This window comes from Salvia miltiorrhiza, chromosome 7, assembly GCF_028751815.1.
Source record: "Salvia miltiorrhiza cultivar Shanhuang (shh) chromosome 7, IMPLAD_Smil_shh, whole genome shotgun sequence".
NCBI classification, from domain to species: Eukaryota; Viridiplantae; Streptophyta; class Magnoliopsida; order Lamiales; family Lamiaceae; genus Salvia; species Salvia miltiorrhiza.
Window position 1 is genome coordinate 29,737,880 of NC_080393.1, and position 20,181 is coordinate 29,758,060.

A 20,181-nucleotide genomic window follows, 5' to 3' on the forward strand; every position below is an offset into this window, starting at 1 on the left:
TACCAAACACGGGAGGTCCACCAAGTGTGCACACCAGGGCTGGAATTGTTACTCAAATTCAACTGATGGGGATATGTCCGACATTACCACAAACATATAATTCTGGATGGATAGAGAACCCGACTTTTTCATGGAAACCAGACCCCTATCAATTCAGTCAAAGCATTCAGAACTATCATCCATGGTTGGTTCCATATATCTTATAAGCAAGCATTGGAAGACACCCTTCGGGTATTCAAACAGAATTTTGAATCTGTAGAGGTAGTGGCGTAATGCCAACAAAGAGCTTAGGTTACAGACCACCTCGATGCTCTACTTGTACAGATAGTTGCCAAAGTGGGAGAAACATGAAAACAAAATGAAGAGAAAAAGCCAACATGGTTCGATGAGTACGCATTGAGACAGCCAGTGCAAGAACTAGCTGTAAATCTCCAAGGAGACACGTACAATGATGATGATGAGGTAGAGATAATATGGGCCGAGGAAAATGTTGCATTCGAGCATGATGAACACGTAAATGATAATTTGCATATTTCGCTGAAAAAAGCACATGAAGTCATTTATATCAAAAGAAGTGAAGCAGATGCCAAGAAGGAAGGGCTTACAGAGTCATTAGAAGGGTTTATCATGGTTTCAACCATTATTGCACCAAGTGACACTGAGCTTGATAATGATTTTATACATTTTGCTTCAACTACTATACATTATCATTATATCATTGTTTCTAATGCTTTCTTTGTAGTGAATTTATGTAGAAAGATAATTTGGAGATGATGATAGCTAGTCGGGAGGATAAGGGAAAGAAAAATTCAACCTCTGTTACTAATCTAAGTGTGGAGGGGACTTTGCAAGTGGGAATGTGATGAGATTATTCTCATCCATTCCGGGACCTGTGGAGGTGAAGGGGGAAGACGAGCTAGTCCAGATGATGGAGTGGCTCAACCTTGAATTTGAATATGGATAACACTTCTTAGTCGAGCTGACGACTTAAAAAAATCAGCGCTGTGTGGGAGGCAACCCACAATTTTATCGATTTATTTCTTACTTTTATTTTTTATGCTTTGCTTTTATTTTCCCTAATTACAGTTTGGAATTGAAGAAAATTATTTTGTAGAAGATTGAGAAGTTCAGTTCAATGAAATTTAGACAGGAGAAGAAGTCAATTAGAGCATAAACCTCACCGCCTGATATATACCTCTTACTTAGCACTGCCTATGGTCGCCTTCCGCTACCACTTTGACACTTCACTTGGTGATTTTCGCATAGACGTCTTCGAACATATGGATGCACCTAATCAGAGATTGACGAATTTGGAGAATATTTGGAAAACTCGGACTCAACAATATCCCTATCCGCCACTATTGGATTTGTATACTGAAAGCAAGAACTTTTATGCTTGTATACAATGATTCCTAAGTTCACTATCTTATCTCCAATCTGAATTGTCTATAATTGCATATGTATGTCCAATTATCTCTATATAAGTAGATTATATGGTGTGTTGTAAATCACAGAAGACCATATAACCGGAATAATCTTATAAGATCTAAAATTGATCATAGTTGAGATGACTCTAGGACGAGTTGTTGTTTTAGACTGAAGTATAGATGGAAGTAGTTTGTCTTGACTACTTTTCTATACTGGTACGTGTAAACATATTGATAACATCACAGTGAGATGTATTTTTCTGTCTGACCTAAATGAAGAATCAAGATCTTGGTGACTTAACGGGACCTAAATCCTAATAAGATTTCAGGTGTATATATAAATTTGTGTATCACTTTGATTTACTATGGGTGAGAGTTACATATTAACTTCAGTACTCTGTATCTTGGGTGATAGCAATTTATATATGACAGTTGGTAATCTGTATTAGGTAACCATATCCGATATAGGATGATAACATCTATTTAAGGAGCTCAAAAGGTTTATTGCACTAGACCCTGCAAGTTGATTAAGTTTAGGTGCAATAATAAGGTTGAGTGGTACTACTTAAGGATTAATAAGAAATTAAGTAATTAATATAAGCTGTCAGAAGCTTTAATTAATTAATGGATGTTGGATATCTTAAATACAGGGGTTCGATAAATCTAAATACAAGCCCCGACTCATTATCGGCAATAAAGAGGTAAGTCAATATTGATTCTCTACTGGAATGCATTAATATTTATGAATTAATTATTATCTAGGCTGATCATAAGAATTAATTCAGTTGAGGCCCATCTTTATTCCTTGTATTTGATCCCTGGGCTGGCCCAAAGATTCTTGAGCCCATCATGAGAAAAATAACCTAACTCATAAGTTTTGCCTATATCCTGTATTAATTATAATTATAAATACAGTTAAGCTCTCAGTACAAAATTGACCAGACGTAATAGGTAATTTCATATTACAAAATTAGGTTTTCTGTGAGAGCTGAGCGACGTCTGTTGAGTGGGTGTTTTCTCCAAGGAATCCTCGAAGATCGCCGTCCATCCGACATTGGGGATTGAGCGGGATACAGTCTAAAAGATCAGAGCTGGAGTCAGATTTTTGCAGGAAATCAAGTTATGTCAGTCTCAAAAGAACGACCATAATTTTCTCTACAAAGCTTGATTGAGACGAAACAGGCGACCACAGAAAGCTCTTTGAAAGAGAAAGAAGTCGTATTTCTGAGAAAAATACGATGAGAGATCGTTTTAGGGGTCAAACGGTTCGTTGAAGTATTCTGTCCTGTTCAACAATTAATTGATGAATTCTTAGGAATTCTTCAAGTTAAATTAATAGGAGCATGCTAGGTTTAATCGATGTATGGTGAATTAAGATAATCCAAGAGACGATCCTCGGGCATATTGCGTATTAATTCATTTTTAATATTCCTTCAGCCACCACCTCCAGGACAACACTGATTTACATCGTTACTGGCTCGTTGATTTTCAGGGAAGTTTCGTCTTTTCCTTTCCATTTATTCGTTTGCTTTGAGCATTAAGGACATTGCTCTGATTAAGTGAGGGGGGTTGTACCATCTTGTATGATCTGATGAGTCTATGCATGTTATGAATTTTCCTATGGTTTATACTTGTGAGTAATTGGTAAGTCTCGGCTTTTATTTCAATTTTGCATAATAGGGTATTGATTTAAGTTAGTTTATTTATTTTTATTGAATCTATGTGATATGAGTTGAATCTTTAAAATTCTTTGTTGATTGAGACTTAGCTGAAGTGTGGTCATTATTATATTTGTTGATGTGGGGCATGTTTATATGGATATGATTGAGGTGATTTGTCCACTTGAAGTTTGAAGGAGTGTTATCATTGTAGTTTCTTGAATATTTGTCACTAGCTAATTCTAATTCAAAGTGATCCATCTTGTTCAAATTGATGTAGCAGTGTTTCCTTAATAATATTTCGTACTTGTTGGATCGGGGAAGAGTTAAAACAAAAGGAAAAAAAGGGAAAGGGAATTTTTTTTAAAAAAAAGAGAAATAAATAAATAATTAAAAAGGAAGAAAAAAACAAAGCAAGAGTTGAGATAAGAGGATTTTGTCTCATATAGTTTTTCATTTTTTGTTGAATAAATGTAAAAGGACTTGTTGATAAAAGTAGATACATTTTTTTAACTCACTTCTTATGGAGGGCTGAGTCTGGTCCGATTGATTATCTCATAAATAAGTAACATGCTTCAGGTTAATTGTGATTTTCACTGATATTGAAAAATGGTTGACAAGTGTTTTTAAGAAGATATGATGTTTGTGTTAATTTGACTAAAAATAAAATCTCGATCATAAGTCCGAACTCTACTGTGTTGAACTGAAATTTTTTCTTAGAACAAACTAATGCTTAGTGTGGGGAGATTTAATTTGTCGTTTCGTATGACATTTTTCTAGTCATTTTAGATATAGGTTTCTTGCAAAAGTTGTGTAATTTGGTAGTGATTTTTATTATAATTTGTCGAGTCGATCTTAATGTTTTGATTTTGACGATTTAGGTATTCAACATTTGAAATGGAAGAAAATGGTAGTAAAAGTAGAGAATTGTGGAATTGAGCAAATACTCAAGTCAACCGCAGATAATGAGTCAACCGTAGAGGAGTAAAGAAGGAGGATAAAGACAAAAGTGCAAGTGATCCGCGACTGACCGTGATAGTTACTACTCATGTTTTGACGGGATTTTGGCTTTGAAAATGAGTTTTTAGCAGTTAAAACACAATCTTATCATTCTCTACAATCTCATTCACTTTTATGAAGAACACTAAAAAAACACAATAGTTTATGAATTATTTCGATTTTTCCACGCATTTGGAACGAATTTGCACTTTGAATTTGTAAGAATGATTTTATTCTCTTCCTTTACTTTTTTTTTATTACATATATGGATTACTTTTTCCTTTACTTTTATTTCTACTTCATGATGAACTAAATTTCAATGCTAGGGTTCGCGTTATTTAAATTGATAGTTAATTTAGTTTGTGAATGATTCGTGCTTGTTCGATTAAATTGTTCTCTTTCTGATTATCAGTTGGCCATTGATTAACTTGTTAAATGATGAATGTGATCGAGAGATGAATTTATTGTTGGATCATGGTTTAATCGGAATTAGGCTAATCGCGGAAACGTGCAGTACCTAATTTATTTACTAGCTCTAACCTTTTAATTTGCATAGTCTCAAAGCATGAATATGAAAGTTATTGCTTTGGGCTCGACGTGAATGCATTGTTAGGTTTGACAAATTGTACTCATCTTTTGCTAACGTGATCAGGGCAGGTCCTAATAAAAATAAGGTCTTGGGCGAAATTATAAAAATGGGTCCCTAATATATTATCCTTTTCCAATATATTGAAATAGAAAATTTGCCCATTACATATAAAAAAATAACTTCGTCTAGTACTTTTACTTGCAAAATCATCCACAACATCATTCAAATCTATGTTATCTGAAATTTCTTTTTCAATATATATTATTGTCAAACCATTCAATCTCTCTTGGGACATTGACGATCTCAAATATGTTTTCAACAATTTTAGGTTTTGGTGAATTTTTTGGGGGAGTTTCAAAATGGTTTCCTACCTTCATAATTTGCAAATTGCAATGTATTTTTTTTGGACAATTAGGACAAAAATCAATAAATAAATTGATATAAGAGAATTATTGTGGTTCCTTATATTTATATAACTATATTCCTGGTTCAACGGTAAGAAAAGTAAATTGAAGAGACTACTTTCTCCGTTCTTATTTTTTGAGAAACTGACCAACGGTTTAGAAAAGATGAAGATGTTTTTTTTTTCAAGAAATACGTTGAAGGAGACGAGATGTTATATGCTTAGATAGTTAATGATTTAATGGTATTTGATAATAAATTATGTTGGATCCAAAATCAATAAACCAAATATTTTTAAGTATACAAAAAGCCTATAACTAATGGGATATATTAAAAATTTTGGGCCCTCAAATTTTTGGGGCCCTGGGCCGTCGCCGGGGCTCGCCTGCCCTCAGGGCCGACCCTGAACGTGATAAACTCTTGAGGCGAAGAATTCTAAACCCTAAACCCTTTTTAAATTTGCTAGTTGCGTTTGAATTATTTCGCTATTTGTCTTGAATTTATTTATAATTTTATTGAAACAAAATTTGAACAATTTTGATAGGCTATGTATTTATTTTTTGTGTGTAACGTATAAATCATTAGCCTTGTTAAGCTTTCTTAATGAATGCAATTTTGACAACTTATTATTCTACGATTGACATCGTTTTTTTACAATTGACCCCATTCTTTTGCGAGTAATATAGAGAGTGTACTTTAAATTAAATATCTATCCTTGTAATTGGGGGAGAAGATCAAACTTTTTTTTTTTTGAGAATGGGAGAAGATCAAACTAGACTATGACGTTCTCAATACTTTTTATTAATTGATCTAATTAAACCCCTCCTCATCAACAGAAATTTATGATAGGGACCACTACATAGTGTATACTTATTTATGAAAGTGACAATACATGCACTACAAATTCAAGCTTAGAATTATGTTGTTCAAAACGTTAGACAAATTAAGCAAAACTGAACTAACACTTTTTTGAAGCAATATGACAACACCATGTTTTTTTATTTCTTCTTTTTCTTTTGTGAAGGAAAAATAGTTCTGCTTTCTAATAATTCGTATTCTTTAAATGCCCTTCATTCCGGTCCTACCCGTTTTTTGTTTTCATTTCTTCGTATAATAAAAATAATAAACAAATTAAATTGAAGATTAATTAATTTATTTAAAATATTGGTTCAAAATAAAAAACAATTTAGCTAGTTTTAGTTATTTATACACATTGTAACTGTTTTTTTTATTTAAACAAATTAATGAATAAAAAATTACAAAAATCGAAGAAAACTATGAAACACTAAAATTAGCTAAATCTTTTTATTTTCATAAAAAAAAAACTTTAAATGAATTAAGTTTTTTTAATTTGATTAATTTAAGGCTGATCATAATGTGATCAAATTAAATAGCACCACTGAAAAAATAATGCTATTATTTTAGCTTCGAAATTAAATTCCGGGTAGGAAGAAATAAATAACTTCCATCAGTTTGAGAAGCAGTAAAACATGGTCGCGCGACGATCGATGTATGGCTATTAAATTAGAAAAAGAAAATTGATACTTAAATTCACATCTACGTGCATTTGATTCACTTGAAATTTCAGTATCCACCGATTTTATTGACATTAATAACGATGGCCGTAATTTTTACAGCTGTGCTATTATTAGGTTTGTTCTACCGAGGAAAAAAATAATTACTAGTTTAAATTAATTATTATTCCAACAGTATGTAGAAAATTATGAAATTTAATATGCCGAATTATCCAATAAGGTAGTTGGTTAACATTGTATAAGTGTGTGGACTAATTAGATGAAAAGGAGGATTCATATTAATTGACTAAATCTCTTATTGTACAAATAATGCTCCAATTTCATAAAGTAAGTACCCCGAATAATAGAAGAACTAGGATTAATTCAAGTTTGCAGGTACGAGGAAACATATATAAAAATACATACATATAATATATGTAATACTATTACATAGGAGTGATAGTAGTACCTAAAGAAAAGCAAGAAAAGCCATATATATATATAGGGTTGGTTTCTACAAGAAAATGAGCTTATAAAAGAAATTAAGAAACATTGAACATATATAGTAATGTGGTTGAACATATCAACAATTTTATTGAACGTTTGAGATTTTTGGGTTCAAAATCTAGATACGTTCAATACAATTACCAACATGTTTATCAAAAATCTAAATGCGAAATTTAATCTTAATTATTGATCATCATGATCAATGACTGAGATTGTTTCTCATTTTTTTTTGCAAATATTTATATTTTCCTATTCAACTCTGTATCATGCAAATTGTTGGTTATCTTTTTCCTATTCAAAATTCATCAGAGCACATGTCATGTGTGTGTGTGCGAGAGAGAGAGAGGCATGAAATTAATCACTACTTCCCGGACAAAATCGCACTAATACAATTACGTACATATTTGTTTCGAAATCATGACATATAATTGTTCGATAATAATTAGCCGTGCACCAATTATAGGGGTATTTCAGAGAGAGAAGAAAAACTTGAAATATTTTAGAAGATATACAAGAATTAAAATGATAAATTCGAATTAGAATGCTGCTAGATATAATTATTATATACTCCTAGTTTTGTTGCAATATTTGGGTGTGGCATCATCACAATCACAACAAGATACTTCAATGTATAAAATAAAATATATTACTTTGACTTATAAGAAAAATAGACGGTAGGTAAAATTATGAATATATGAGTTAATATTGTTAATTAGAAAGATACAAGAAATCGTATAGGTGGAAATTTATGTGGTCGCGTCGGCATTTCATGTCGATATTTATTTGGTTCTGATCTGTTGATTTTGGGTTTTCCTCAATTACATTTAAATAATATTATATTATGCAATTTATTAGGAGCAACTGCGAAGCATGAAATCCTTGTCTGTCATTCATAATTTCATACACGACTTAAAACCAATTAATAACTTATGTATATAAAAGTGATAGCACACATTATATATATTATATAACTTATATAAAAGTGATAGCATACATTATATTTCTTCAAAAAATACAGCAGCAAGGAAGATTTGTCTTACTTCTATATCTCATCACATGCGTAGGGATACTACTGACCGCGCAGCTCATGCTCTACCTAATTTACCTAAATTTAGTGATCATACATTTAATTGCGTGGTATGATAAGTGGCGTCTATAGCTTCCGGAAATAATAAATTAATATTGATTCCTCTTAACTAATTCAAATGCTCCTCCCATATGAAAATATAAAAATAAAAATAAGAAGGATAATCTTTTTTTTTAGAATTACAAAAATTATCTATTATATAATTAAATAAGTCACTCGCACACTGACGAGACCTATACACCACACAAAAGCGAGGAAACTACTACACCACATACAGACGGGATCACTACCCATACTACACACCCACATAAAGGTGAGAACTACATTGCACGCAGGCGAGATCACTACCCACACAAAAGGTAGAAAAACTACAACGCACACAAGCGGGATTGAATCCAACATCTCTCACAAAAAAAGATTTCCTCAGCTTCTGTACATGAATTTTGAAATGAGTCAAAAAAATACATGAACCTTAATATTGTAGCAATTTTACCATAAATTCAATTTCTAGACATTTGAACTCTATAAAAACCCTACGATTTTCAGGTTAATTTAGAGATGTCTTATACGATATTTTTTTTAGATGTCCAATACGATGTCATTTTTAAAACGTTCGACAAGTACACGTTGATATTTTAATTTGCCATGTCAGTTTTATTAGTTTGAAAAAAATTAAATTTGTGGTAAAATTACTACAACATTAATTTATATATTTTTTGACTTATTTTAAAATTCATATGCAAAATAGACTACCCAAAGGTTGGTGTATTTAAATGCTAAAAACCCAAATAAAAATAGAACACATTATATATGTATATATATGCTCTCTTGTGCGGCCAGCTGCTTGCCAATCTGTTATTATTTTTTTAAAAACATTAATTAATTGATTTAATAACACTTTAATTAGATTTAATTAAATGAATCAATAAAATTGTGATTGAAAATTAACAAAATTTAAAATAAACCCTAATTAAAATTACGATGAATAATTTCACTAAACCATAACTAGAGACCAATAATCCATAATTAACAATTAACAATTAACTAATGATTAAATAATAAATAACACTAATAGACATAATTGCTAAAAATAAATTTCCAAAAACATCCCTCATCATATATATTCTCTAAAATAAATAAAAAAATTCCTCTTCTCACTGAAGTGTCGCCGCTACTAAACCGGTGGCAACAATGGGCTATCTGCACGGCTCGCACCCGATCTCGTGTTAACAACGCAACTTTACACTGCTATACAGATCGAAATAATATTGTCGTGCGACAACATAGTCCAACCTTGTATTGTTGCACGAATGAACATTGTTGGGGCATATATCCACATTCGTATCGAACTAAGGGTTTTTGTTTTCCTTTGAATTATTGTTAAATTATAGTCTGAAGTTTGGCTCTATGTTGATTTTTTAGTTCAAATTTATAAAAGTTATAAATATAATCTCTATTTATCTCCATTGTTCACAAATTAATATTATGAGTCCAAATTTTCGATCAACTAAAATTGATGCCTAATGTCGAAAGCACTGAAGCTTCGAATGTCAATGAAGCTAGTGTATTTGTTACAAAGAATGACTGTGTTGTCAAATTAGCTTCCCATAATACACGTCAACATTAACTGGTTCGAAATTTTTTACTCAAAGTATTAAATAAACAATTAAAATGAACTCAAATTATATTTATAATTTTTGTAACTTGAGACCAAAAAAGTCAATATGAAAACAAAGTTTTGGCTATTATTTAAGAATAACCTATTTTCTTTTCATTTCACAAATGAAGGGCATTTAAAGTCCTTTACACCAAAAAGTAGCTACGAAAACCATTACTCCAAATTTTCTTTTCTTTCTGTGTTCTAAAACAATTTACCCATTACTATTCATTAATTAATATACAATTAAAATCATAGGAAGTCAGTTGGCAGTTATCAGAAGAAAGATTAGATAGAAGTAAATAGAAGAATCTGGAAGCAAAAGTTATGATCGTAAGATTACGCCGTCAACAGTAACTGGAAAAGAAAGAAAACATAATCCGTACTTGTGTTTTTAAGCAAGCAGATGTTTAAGTGAATGTTGGCTCTCTCTCAAGGACTGTGAAATCCCAAAACCGCTAGACAACGACGAGATCGAAACAGATCTCCACCAATCGCAGCTCGACACCACATCCTTAATAAACCGCCTTGTCCCACCCCTCGTTTCTGCTCTCACATCATCGCACAAGTGCGCTAGCTTTATCAGACAACCATATGTTGAAAAAGAAACTACTACTACAAATTATTATTATTTTTTTTTTCATATATAACATTTAAATTATGATCGATCACAGAAGAAAAAATCACAATAAATTAGGTTGCCCTAGGAAAAACAAAAATGGTAAAAGAAGAGTGAGACATATATTCCTCATTTCTTAGATTTCATTTTCTTACCATTGGAGTAATAATAGGTAGTAGAAGTAAAACTAGTTTCTTTATCCGTGTAGGTAAAAAACATACATCTATATCTCAGGGTTTCCTTATTTAGCTTTTATTTCTGCAATTGGCTTTTCCTGGGCTTCAATTGAAAGAGAGAGAGAGATGGGGAGAGGGAAAGTACAGCTGAGGAGGATAGAGAACAAGATCAACAGACAAGTGACTTTCTCGAAGAGGAGAGGTGGTTTGCTGAAGAAGGCGCATGAGATCTCTGTGCTCTGCGATGCAGAAGTCGCCTTGATTGTTTTCTCTCACAAGGGAAAGCTCTTTGAGTATTCCACTGATTCTTGGTAACTTTCCTTTTACCTCTATTTCTCACCTTTGTTTTTTCATATTTTTGCACTTTCCTTAACTGATACTCGCTGATTGAAACTTTTTGTGATCCTAGATCTGTTTTTTCCCTTCTTTCTTTAAAAGTAGGGTTTCTCTAATTAACATCTCTCTCATCAATTTTCTTCTGTTGTTTTAACTGCTTTTTTCTCGATGCTTTACTTTCTACTCATGATTCTCAACATTTATGATTTAATATTTCCTATGTTAGTGTACGATCATTACAAATCTAGAGTTTCATCTTTCCAATTTTGGTCGATTATATTTTTGTCAGCCATAATTTTTTTTTTTTTTTTTGGTACATATCTCGGAAAACCCTAAATAATTTTATGTTCTAGGTTGTTTTGATCTCTTATCAATTAAGCTTTTATGTATGTTTCAGCCCATCTTCAGTGGACAAATTCTACATTTTCAATCAATAACCTATTGTCCCAAACTCATATATTTTCTATTTTCTCTCTTTAAAATTTAGAAAATGATGAATTTCATTATCTATGAACACAAATCTTGAAATTAACATAATAGGCTAAAATTAGGACATAATTCTCAAAATGTATAAATAAATACATGATAACAAGAGTTATGGCTTGCTCAAAAAAGAAAACAAGAGTTATGCGACAGTTGTTGTGAGAAATCAATTGATGCAATGGGCAACAGAAACAAAATTAATTGTTGATGGACGACAGAGCATACATAAATATAAAGCTACTATATATATATTCTTGGGTATCATCAGTATCTAATTTAATTGGGTGGAGTTTTTATCCATGATATACATAGATAGCCCAGTCCTTGTTTCTGCAATGCTGTCATGTGGTGTGACATATATACAGATATATATATATATCTTTTTTATATAATAAATCATGAAAATCTCAAAGTCCCTTGTTGTGACTTTCAGTTCTTGACACGAAGCTCTCTATATTATGTAAGTTATAAGTTGTTCCGCTGCATCTTGGAACTTGAATTATTACTGCAGATCAACATGAATGCTTTTGTCATTTTCTAAGTAGGGAAAGGGAGGAAGTTGCTGTAATTCTCTTCATTTTTAGGGAGAAGGGAGGGGAGAGGGGGGTCTCTTTGATATCTGAGAATCTTGTGAGAGTCACAGTTCTTTCTTGACAAGACGGGAATCATGTTAAAATACTGTATAATGATGTTTCTTCCATTCTAGTACTTGAAAGCAATCTATCAAATGAAGAAACATAAATTTATTTTCTTTTTCTTTTAACCGTGCGTAGGAAATTAATTTACACTTTATATCACACCATTTTAGGTAGACTATTATTTTTGTTGAATTAATTTTTTATTAGATCTGAAAAAATCTGAATGAACAAGACATGTGTGCAGGTACTATTAATTCGATTGTGCATGGGAAAATAATTGATGTAGTATAAAATAGTCCATTAAATCCAAACAAAGAATAAGTGATCAACAGTTGTTTTCGTTCAGACATTATACTATGTCATGATTAATCTTAAAAATTGTCACAATTATCATCCTATGTTATCTACCCTAGATTAACTGAATATATATAAAAGTAATATATATATATTTATTTGATGTTGTGGTGAACACTTAAATTTCCCAACAAATCGAAAAGTTAGTATCTAGATGAGCAGAGAGAGTACAATAATTGGCGAATTAATAAAAAGTTGTGATGTCGTTGGAGAATATATGGCATTTCTCATGTGCTTGAAATTGTACATTGGTAGTTAGATGGAAGCACAGCATATATAGTACAGCAGAAGAGAGTTGAATTCGTATATGTAAGGTCTCTTGTGTGTTTTAATTTTGACATAGTACATTAGTTGTTCTTGTTCAGGAGGAGTAATTACTAATTAAATATATTTTACCATAGGCTTCACATTTGCATGACGTACGCGCCTCATTTATTGGTCTCCACTCTGCTTGCATGGTTGATCATCATTTATTACATACGATCCAATAATATTCAAGATTTCCCCTCTACTTTTATCAAAAACACATGTTCATACATAAACTCCTATATTTGGTTACTTTTTCTGAATTTGAATTCACCTAATTTCTTTTATCAAATTATTTACTGTCGATCCATCTTCAATGTTCCTAACACAAAATAAGATCCGGATCATATACTGTATTATTTTGTAGTAATGTTAATTGATTTGTTTTTGGGTGCATAGCAGCATGGACAGGATTCTGGAGAAGTATGAGAGATACTCATTTGCGGAAAGACAACTAGTCGCCAACGAGCCTCAGTCGCCTGTAATTTTCAAATATTTCTATATTATTTAAATATAAATACATGACTAATTATAAATACAAACATGATGATATGTGCAGGCTAATTGGAACCTAGAACACAGCAAACTAAAGGCGAGAATTGAACTCTTGCAGAGAAATCATAGGTATATATATGTCTAAATCCAACCAAATTATTAATTCCATTTTCAATTAATTCTCACATTTTTTGGGGTTGTCTCAGGCACTATATGGGAGAAGATCTTGACTCAATGAACCTCAAAGATATTCAAAATCTAGAGCAACAGCTGGACACTGCACTCAAGAACATCCGATCCAGAAAAGTAATAAATAAATAAAGTTTACATCTTTTCTATACTATATATTGCACATTTTTATATCAAATCTAAATGATTTTTATATATATTGTACATTATGCAGAATCAACTTTTGTTCGATTCCATCTCCGACTTGCAGCAGAAGGTTTGTCTCTTCACGCCTAGCCAGCTATAGTTGAATCCCATCTTCCCTCTATGTTTTTAATCAAATCAAATCAGGAACATAATAGTAGCTAGGGTTTCCCCTTTAAATTCAATGACATTTCATGCATTTTATTTACTATTCACGCTGGCAATCTCTTTAAATGTGTATTGGTCTCTATTATTGTATTTGTTGACTGTGTCTCATTATGTTCTTCCTCTTTTAACAGGAAAAAGCAATACAAGAGCAGAATACCATGCTTTCAAAGCAGGTGCATCAGCCAGCCTTCTATATATCCTATTTCCTATTAATATGTTAGTAATTTAATATTCTAAACTGGTATGGTACATGATATGTATATGCAGATCAAGGAGAAAGAACAGGAAATGGCCCAGCAGCCATGGGATCAGCAACACCACAGCCACCGAGCACCGCAGCATCCGCCTCCACCGCCGCCGTTCATGATGGCACCTCAATTCCCTTGCTTGAACATGGGGTAATTTTCTACTTCCTTAATCAAGTTTTTCGACATTATTAATAATAATGATAATAATTTCAGAGGCGTGTACAACGAAGGAGAAGCAATGGAGGCTAGAAGAAATGAGCTTGATCTCACTCTTGATTCGCTCTACTCATGCAATCTCGGATGCTTTGCTGCTTGAAGAAGCATCCAACTCATCATTAATTAGGGAACTAATAAGCTTTCTGGTTTTTGTGTTTATCACTTTTTATTCCTACTACATGTATGGTCATGATACCTTTCAATTAATTTCTACTTGCGTGTGACTGTACAAGATGATTAAACCTCCCAAACTCGATGTGATGAAATGTGTAATATTAATTAATTTCTGGTATTTTCATGCAGCAATATGTATGATGTTATCTGACTATAAAAGTGTTTATATTTGGCTTCTTTCAATTTCTCTAAACATGTACATGCTAATAGAGTTTATGCTGGAGTTAATTAATATTTGTGACGAAACGTAAGTAATCATGTTTTACTGTTGTTTCTGTTTGTAAAATAAATAAGATATCGGTTCTTTTGTATACCGTTTAACTGCGGTTTGTCTAAGCTTATTTTAGAGCGCATATAAGTTTTAATAATTTGTTAATTAAATTAATTAAGCATTATTAATGCGATTTATATAGAGAAAAAGAAGAAAAAACCTAAAAAATCTCTGAAACCACGAACAAGTAAACTAAGGGCCGACCCTCATTGAAACTTCCGTCGAGTAAAGCCCATAAAGGAAAAAGAGTGCTCATCTATAGGGCAATCCAAAAAGACAAGCCAAATGAAAACAATAGCCCCAAATCACCTAGAAAAAGACCACATCCTCACAATTGGGCAAACCAGACCACAGCACGAATTGAATGATCCCAAAGCCCAGCGCAGTACAAAAAACCATGGCGCAAGAAAAACAACGCAACAAGGCTGAGGAGAAAATTCTAAGCTTCGGATTAGCCATCACCCAAGAACGCCGAGAGACGAAACACACAAGAAGAGAAAAACGAACCAACAAGCTCATAACCTGCTTCGCAAAGACACGGCAGCAACAGTCCCCAAATGGTCGACCATGGAGGGACCGAAAACAAAGGGAACAGTATACCCCAACAAACAGCAGCAAAAAAATCCGCCAACCATAGAGCCAGCTGGGGTACCGAAGTGACGAGCCACCTATTCAACCAACACCGCCACCAACCGAAGGGGTCGGTGGGCAAGTATAGACCCAAGGTCCAGCACACCGGAACCTTGACAAAAATGAAACCTATGGATTTTGGTATCATCAAAACAAGGATTAGAATATTCCATAAAGTTCCCAACAACTTATGATTTGTGAAGTATTTTAGATGAGATGACCATTATGTTGGAAAAAAAAAATCACATAATTTCGAACACAGACGAGAATGATGATTTATGTTAAATTATTTTATTTGACCAAAGTAAAATTGAAAATTTTATTTATTTCAAATACATCTAAGTATATCATTTTATTTAAGTTTTTGAGAATTTATTTATTAATTTATTTAAGTTTTGAATTATTGAAGTTTAAATTATGTCAAGCTATTTTTTTTAATACATATAAGTATACTTTTATTTATTTTATTTTTCTATGGTGAAGTTCAATAAAACATCAATGTGGAAAATATAATTTATTTCGAATAGTTTGAAATATGAAGTTTAATATAAATTTAATGTGGAAAACTATTGCAATTATAAAAAAAATGTGGAAAACTATGTATCTGAAATACAAATTATTAGTATTTCTTTGTCTAGATCTTCCCATGTTATGCGTTCGTTAATCATGTTGTAGGGTTAAAAGTAGGATGTTTCACCTGTTAGTGATGATCGTCGGTAGAGTTAAGCAAAGATGTAAAAGAAGAGAGCAAAGATGGTGTATTTCATATTGCGTAACGTTACAAAGAGGGGTGAGATTCCTATTTATAGAGATGTACAAGAGGGGCTAAGAAGTCATTCAACATCTTCGTACAATTTCTAGGTTAGTTAAAGAGAAAGCTCTGCATAGGTGGCCATCGGATATGTCAGTAGTCTGTTGGATTTTGTCTGTTGTGCAGCCTGCCGACCCTAGCTGCGCAGGAATACGTCAGCACTGCTCGCTATCTTAGTAGAAATACCATTGAAAGTCCGCGGATGCTTCCACTGGGTGGCAACTCCTCAGGGAATGCTAATTGAGGCGATTCTCCTCTGCTCGACTCTAGCTCTGCCTATTGACCTTTGCTGCACTCCAGATACATGCGTACTTTACTCCTCATCACCATGATTAAGTTCAATAGAATATCAATGTAGGAATTGTGATTTGCAAATGTATAAATGAAAATTAAGCCTTTTATTTAGAGTATTATGAGATCTATGGGAATGAAGATTTATTTCAAATTATTTTACATAACCTAATTAAAATGAATAACTTATTTATTTCATATATATTTTAGTACCATTTTATTTATTTTATATGATCAAATTCAATTAAAGAACCTATTTGTTTGAAAAACATCTATAATTTTGGGTTTGCAAATGCTGACATTTAATAACAACTTTTTATATAGATTTTGAATTATAAATTTAATGTAAAAAATTATTGCAATTATAATATATATATATATATATATATATATATATATATGTATATAGGGGGTGGTTATTCAATAAACCACCCTTATTTTAAGAATTACGAATCAGCAAAAATGCATGAATTTTATGTATACCACGCATGAATAAACTGTATAAAGGCATGAATTGCGAAAAATAATTTTTTGATACCTTTGGGATTCGAACTCAGGACCATGAATTTATCCAACAAGGTGATGAATCAACCGTAGATCTTGATGATCTAAGGGCTGAAAATGGTTCCTAATTTATATTTTAAGAAACGTTCTTATTTTAGCCTTTCCATATATATATATATAGAGTAAAATTTTGAAGTAGCCAAAATGAAGCATAAAACACAATTTATGGCCACACATTGAAAAAACACAAATTTTGGCCATTTTTATAGCTTTGGGACGTTTTTGCCCTTAATTGGGCGGACTGGGTAGGGTCAGGAGCGCGGGTCGCGTGCCGGGTAGGATCAGGCACGCGGGTCGGGTTAGGCACTTATGGCACTATTAGTGCCATAAGTGCCAAGCTTGGCACTTATGGCACTATAAGTGCCATAAGTGCCAACGAAATTTTTTTTTTACTCCCCCTGCCCTGTCTACCCCCCAGACCCCCGACCCCACCCACCCCACCCACCCCCAAGCCAAAAACTTTTACTTTATTATTTTATTTTACGGCACTTATGGCACTATTAGTGCCATAAGTGCCAACGAATTTTTTTTTACTCCCCCTGCCCTGTCTACCCCCCAGACCCCCGACCCCACCCACCCCACCCACCCCCAAGTCAAAAAAATTTACTCCCTCCGTCCCATTATTCATGGCTCAAAACTTTTCGGCACGGGTATTTAGGAGAGTTAAAGTAGTTGTAAAAGTTGTAGGGACCACAAGATTAAGCTATTTCTTTCTATTCTTTTAATCCTTAACCCATTTCCTTAATAAAGTGAATTTAAACAATAAAATAAACATGGAAAGCTGAAATGCCTTCAAAACTGAAATGGCTTAAGTTAAAACTGAAATTAAAAATGGCGGCAGAACATAATTAAAAAGTGGCGGCAGAACACAAGAATTTAACTAAACACACATTTCATAAATGAGCCCAAAAAAAGGCGGCAGTACATTTGTTTCTCTTTAAATAGAGAGGGCTGCTCTCATTTCATTCTATCGCCCAACACTAGAAATCAAAAAAAAAAAAAAAAATGAGGAGGAAAGATTTGACAAGTGAAGAAAGGGCTGCTCTCATTCAGTTCTTGATCATCGAAAGCAAGAATGGCAAGCCACCACGAGGCAAAATGAAGGCTGCCGAACTCAAGTTCGGCGTCTCTCGGCGAACCGTATGTCGTCTTTGGGCTGAGGCAAAGCAAAAACAGATCAACGGTCAGTTTATAAGTTCACAAAGTAGAAAAATTTGTAGACCAAGGAAAAAAAGAGTACAAATTGATCTAGAGTTAATTGCAAGCATTGAGTTATCTAAAAGATCAACCATACGAAGATTGGCTAGCGGAATAAACTGCAGCAAGAGTACCGTAGGTAGGTGGATAGATCAGGGGCTGATCAAGGCTCATACAAGTGCTATAAAACCTGACCTAACAGCCCCAAATAAGCTGTTACGGTTGAGGTTTTGCTTAGACAATATTGAGTATGACAGGCTGCAAGATAAATTGAAGTTCAAGAGCATGTACAACACTATCCATATCGATGAAAAGTGGTTCTACATCACCAAGGCTTCTCACAGATTCTATTTAACTCCAGCAGAGGCTGAGCCACATAGAAGTTGCAAGAGTAAAAAGTTCATAAAAAAGGTGATGTTCGTGTGTGCGGTGTGTCGACCAATATTTGGTGATGATGGGAGTGTTCTTTTTGATGGGAAGATAGGAATCTTCCCTTTAACAGAAATGGTACCAGCAAAGAGGTCAAGCAAGAATAGGGCAGCAGGGACACTTGAGCAAAAGCCAATTGAGAGCATAACACAACAAGTAATGAGAGAGTGTTTCATCAAGCAGGTATTCTGGAACAGAACTCTTAGTGTATGAATTCTGCATTTATGATGAATGTAACAGAATAGGGGAATGCATGAGTTCTGCATTTATGATGAATGTAACAGAAACAAGTGATTTAATGTATGAATTCTGCATTTAAGACACTTGCACAGAATATTCTGCATTTAATGGATGAAGACTGCATTTAAGACAACAGCATATATATTCTGCATTTAATGGATGTATATTCTGCATTTAATGTATGAAACAGCTTGTTCCAGCCATTAAAGCCAAGTGGCCTTCATTTGCAAGCAAGATTATCTTTATTCAACAAGATAATGCTAGGCCACATATCAAGAATGAGGACATAGAGTTCAGAGACTGTGCAACAGCAGATGGTTTTGACATCAACATCATACATCAGCCTCCAAACTCCCCTGACAATAATATAAATGACCTTGGATGGTTTAGGGCTATTCAAAGCCTGCAAACAGAGAGTGTGTGCTTTGATGTGGATACCCTAGTAAATGCAGTGGTTTCTTCCTTTAATGAGCTTGCACCAATGACATTGAATAAGGTTTTCCTAAGTTTGCAGGGTTGCATGATAGAGATCATGAAGGTTAAGGGGCAGAACTGCTACAAACTTCCACACATGAAGAAGGATGCACTATTAAGACAACAGCTTCTTCCTCAATGTTTGGAAGTTCCAACAGACCTGGTGAAAGAGACCATAGCCTATCTACGGGAAAAAGGGGAAGTGGAAGGCATTGAAGAGCTCGAACATCGTTTAGGTATTCACCAAGCAACAGTTGAAGGCATTGAACAACAATTCAATGCCTTAATGTTGCTTGAATAGTGCATATGCAGATGGTTTTTTGTTTTTTGTAAATGCCTATATGCATAGTTGAAAGGCAAGAAGTTGTGCATGGTTTTTTGTTTTTGTAAATGCAGTTTACACACTTAAGAAGTTGTAATGCAGATGGCAAGAATGTAATGCAGATGGCAAGTGTGAATGAACTTAGTTCTTGGGTAGTCACCAACACTACTCTACCTTGTAGAGTAGTGGGCATCAGTCCCATGAAATCAGTAACAGCAGATACTACTACACCAACAGCAGATAAGTACTACACCAACAACACCACCCACACTCCAAACATCACCACCAAATCAGTAACAACACACCAACATGCTCAAGACACCAACTAAACCAACAGCACACAATTCATACTCGTACATCTCATTATTAATCATAGATGCATTTTTTTAAAAAATATGAGCAGGTTCTTATCATTTCAGCAATGAAATCACCCATTAAACCCCTAGGTCTCTTGCATACAGCCACAAAATCACATTTTCAAATAGGCACAAATTCACCAAAAACATGGAAGATCTCACCCAAAACAA

The 20,181-nt window shown here is 33.4% G+C and overlaps 2 protein-coding genes across 3 annotated transcripts; both read left to right on the forward strand.

The window, feature by feature from the left end:
• The first annotated feature begins 10,521 nt into the window (after positions 1-10,521).
• LOC130995976 (truncated transcription factor CAULIFLOWER A-like) lies at positions 10,522-14,543 on the forward strand. Of its 2 annotated transcripts, none has more exons than XM_057921509.1 (8): positions 10,522-10,946; positions 13,155-13,233; positions 13,312-13,376; positions 13,454-13,553; positions 13,651-13,692; positions 13,919-13,960; positions 14,055-14,185; positions 14,249-14,543. In XM_057921509.1, exons 1-8 carry the CDS (start codon positions 10,762-10,764, stop codon positions 14,349-14,351), a joined length of 747 nt encoding a protein of 248 aa, XP_057777492.1. In that variant the 5' UTR covers positions 10,522-10,761; the 3' UTR covers positions 14,352-14,543. The 2 variants fall into 2 exon arrangements, with proteins under 2 accessions (XP_057777492.1, XP_057777490.1); XM_057921507.1 differs by having other exon boundaries at positions 10,541-10,946; positions 13,152-13,233.
• A 3,454-nt stretch (positions 14,544-17,997) lies between these two features.
• Positions 17,998-19,633, forward strand: LOC130994057 (uncharacterized). Its single transcript, XM_057919093.1, has 2 exons — positions 17,998-18,801; positions 19,049-19,633. Exons 1-2 carry the CDS (start codon positions 17,998-18,000, stop codon positions 19,631-19,633), a joined length of 1,389 nt encoding a protein of 462 aa, XP_057775076.1.
• The last annotated feature ends 548 nt before the right edge of the window (positions 19,634-20,181 follow it).

Bases quoted from the DNA above. Each gene is read 5' to 3' on its own strand.
- LOC130995976 (XM_057921507.1), top strand. From the start codon at position 10,762: ATGGGGAGAGGGAAAGTACAGCTGAGGAGGATAGAGAACAAGATCAAC. The intron at 13,377-13,453 runs GTATATATATGT...GGGTTGTCTCAG, and splicing joins CTCTTGCAGAGAAATCATAG to GCACTATATGGGAGAAGATC. The intron at 13,961-14,054 runs GTGCATCAGCCA...ATGTATATGCAG, and splicing joins ATACCATGCTTTCAAAGCAG to ATCAAGGAGAAAGAACAGGA.
- LOC130994057 (XM_057919093.1), top strand. From the start codon at position 17,998: ATGAGGAGGAAAGATTTGACAAGTGAAGAAAGGGCTGCTCTCATTCAG. The intron at 18,802-19,048 runs GTATTCTGGAAC...TGTATGAAACAG, and splicing joins GAGAGTGTTTCATCAAGCAG to CTTGTTCCAGCCATTAAAGC.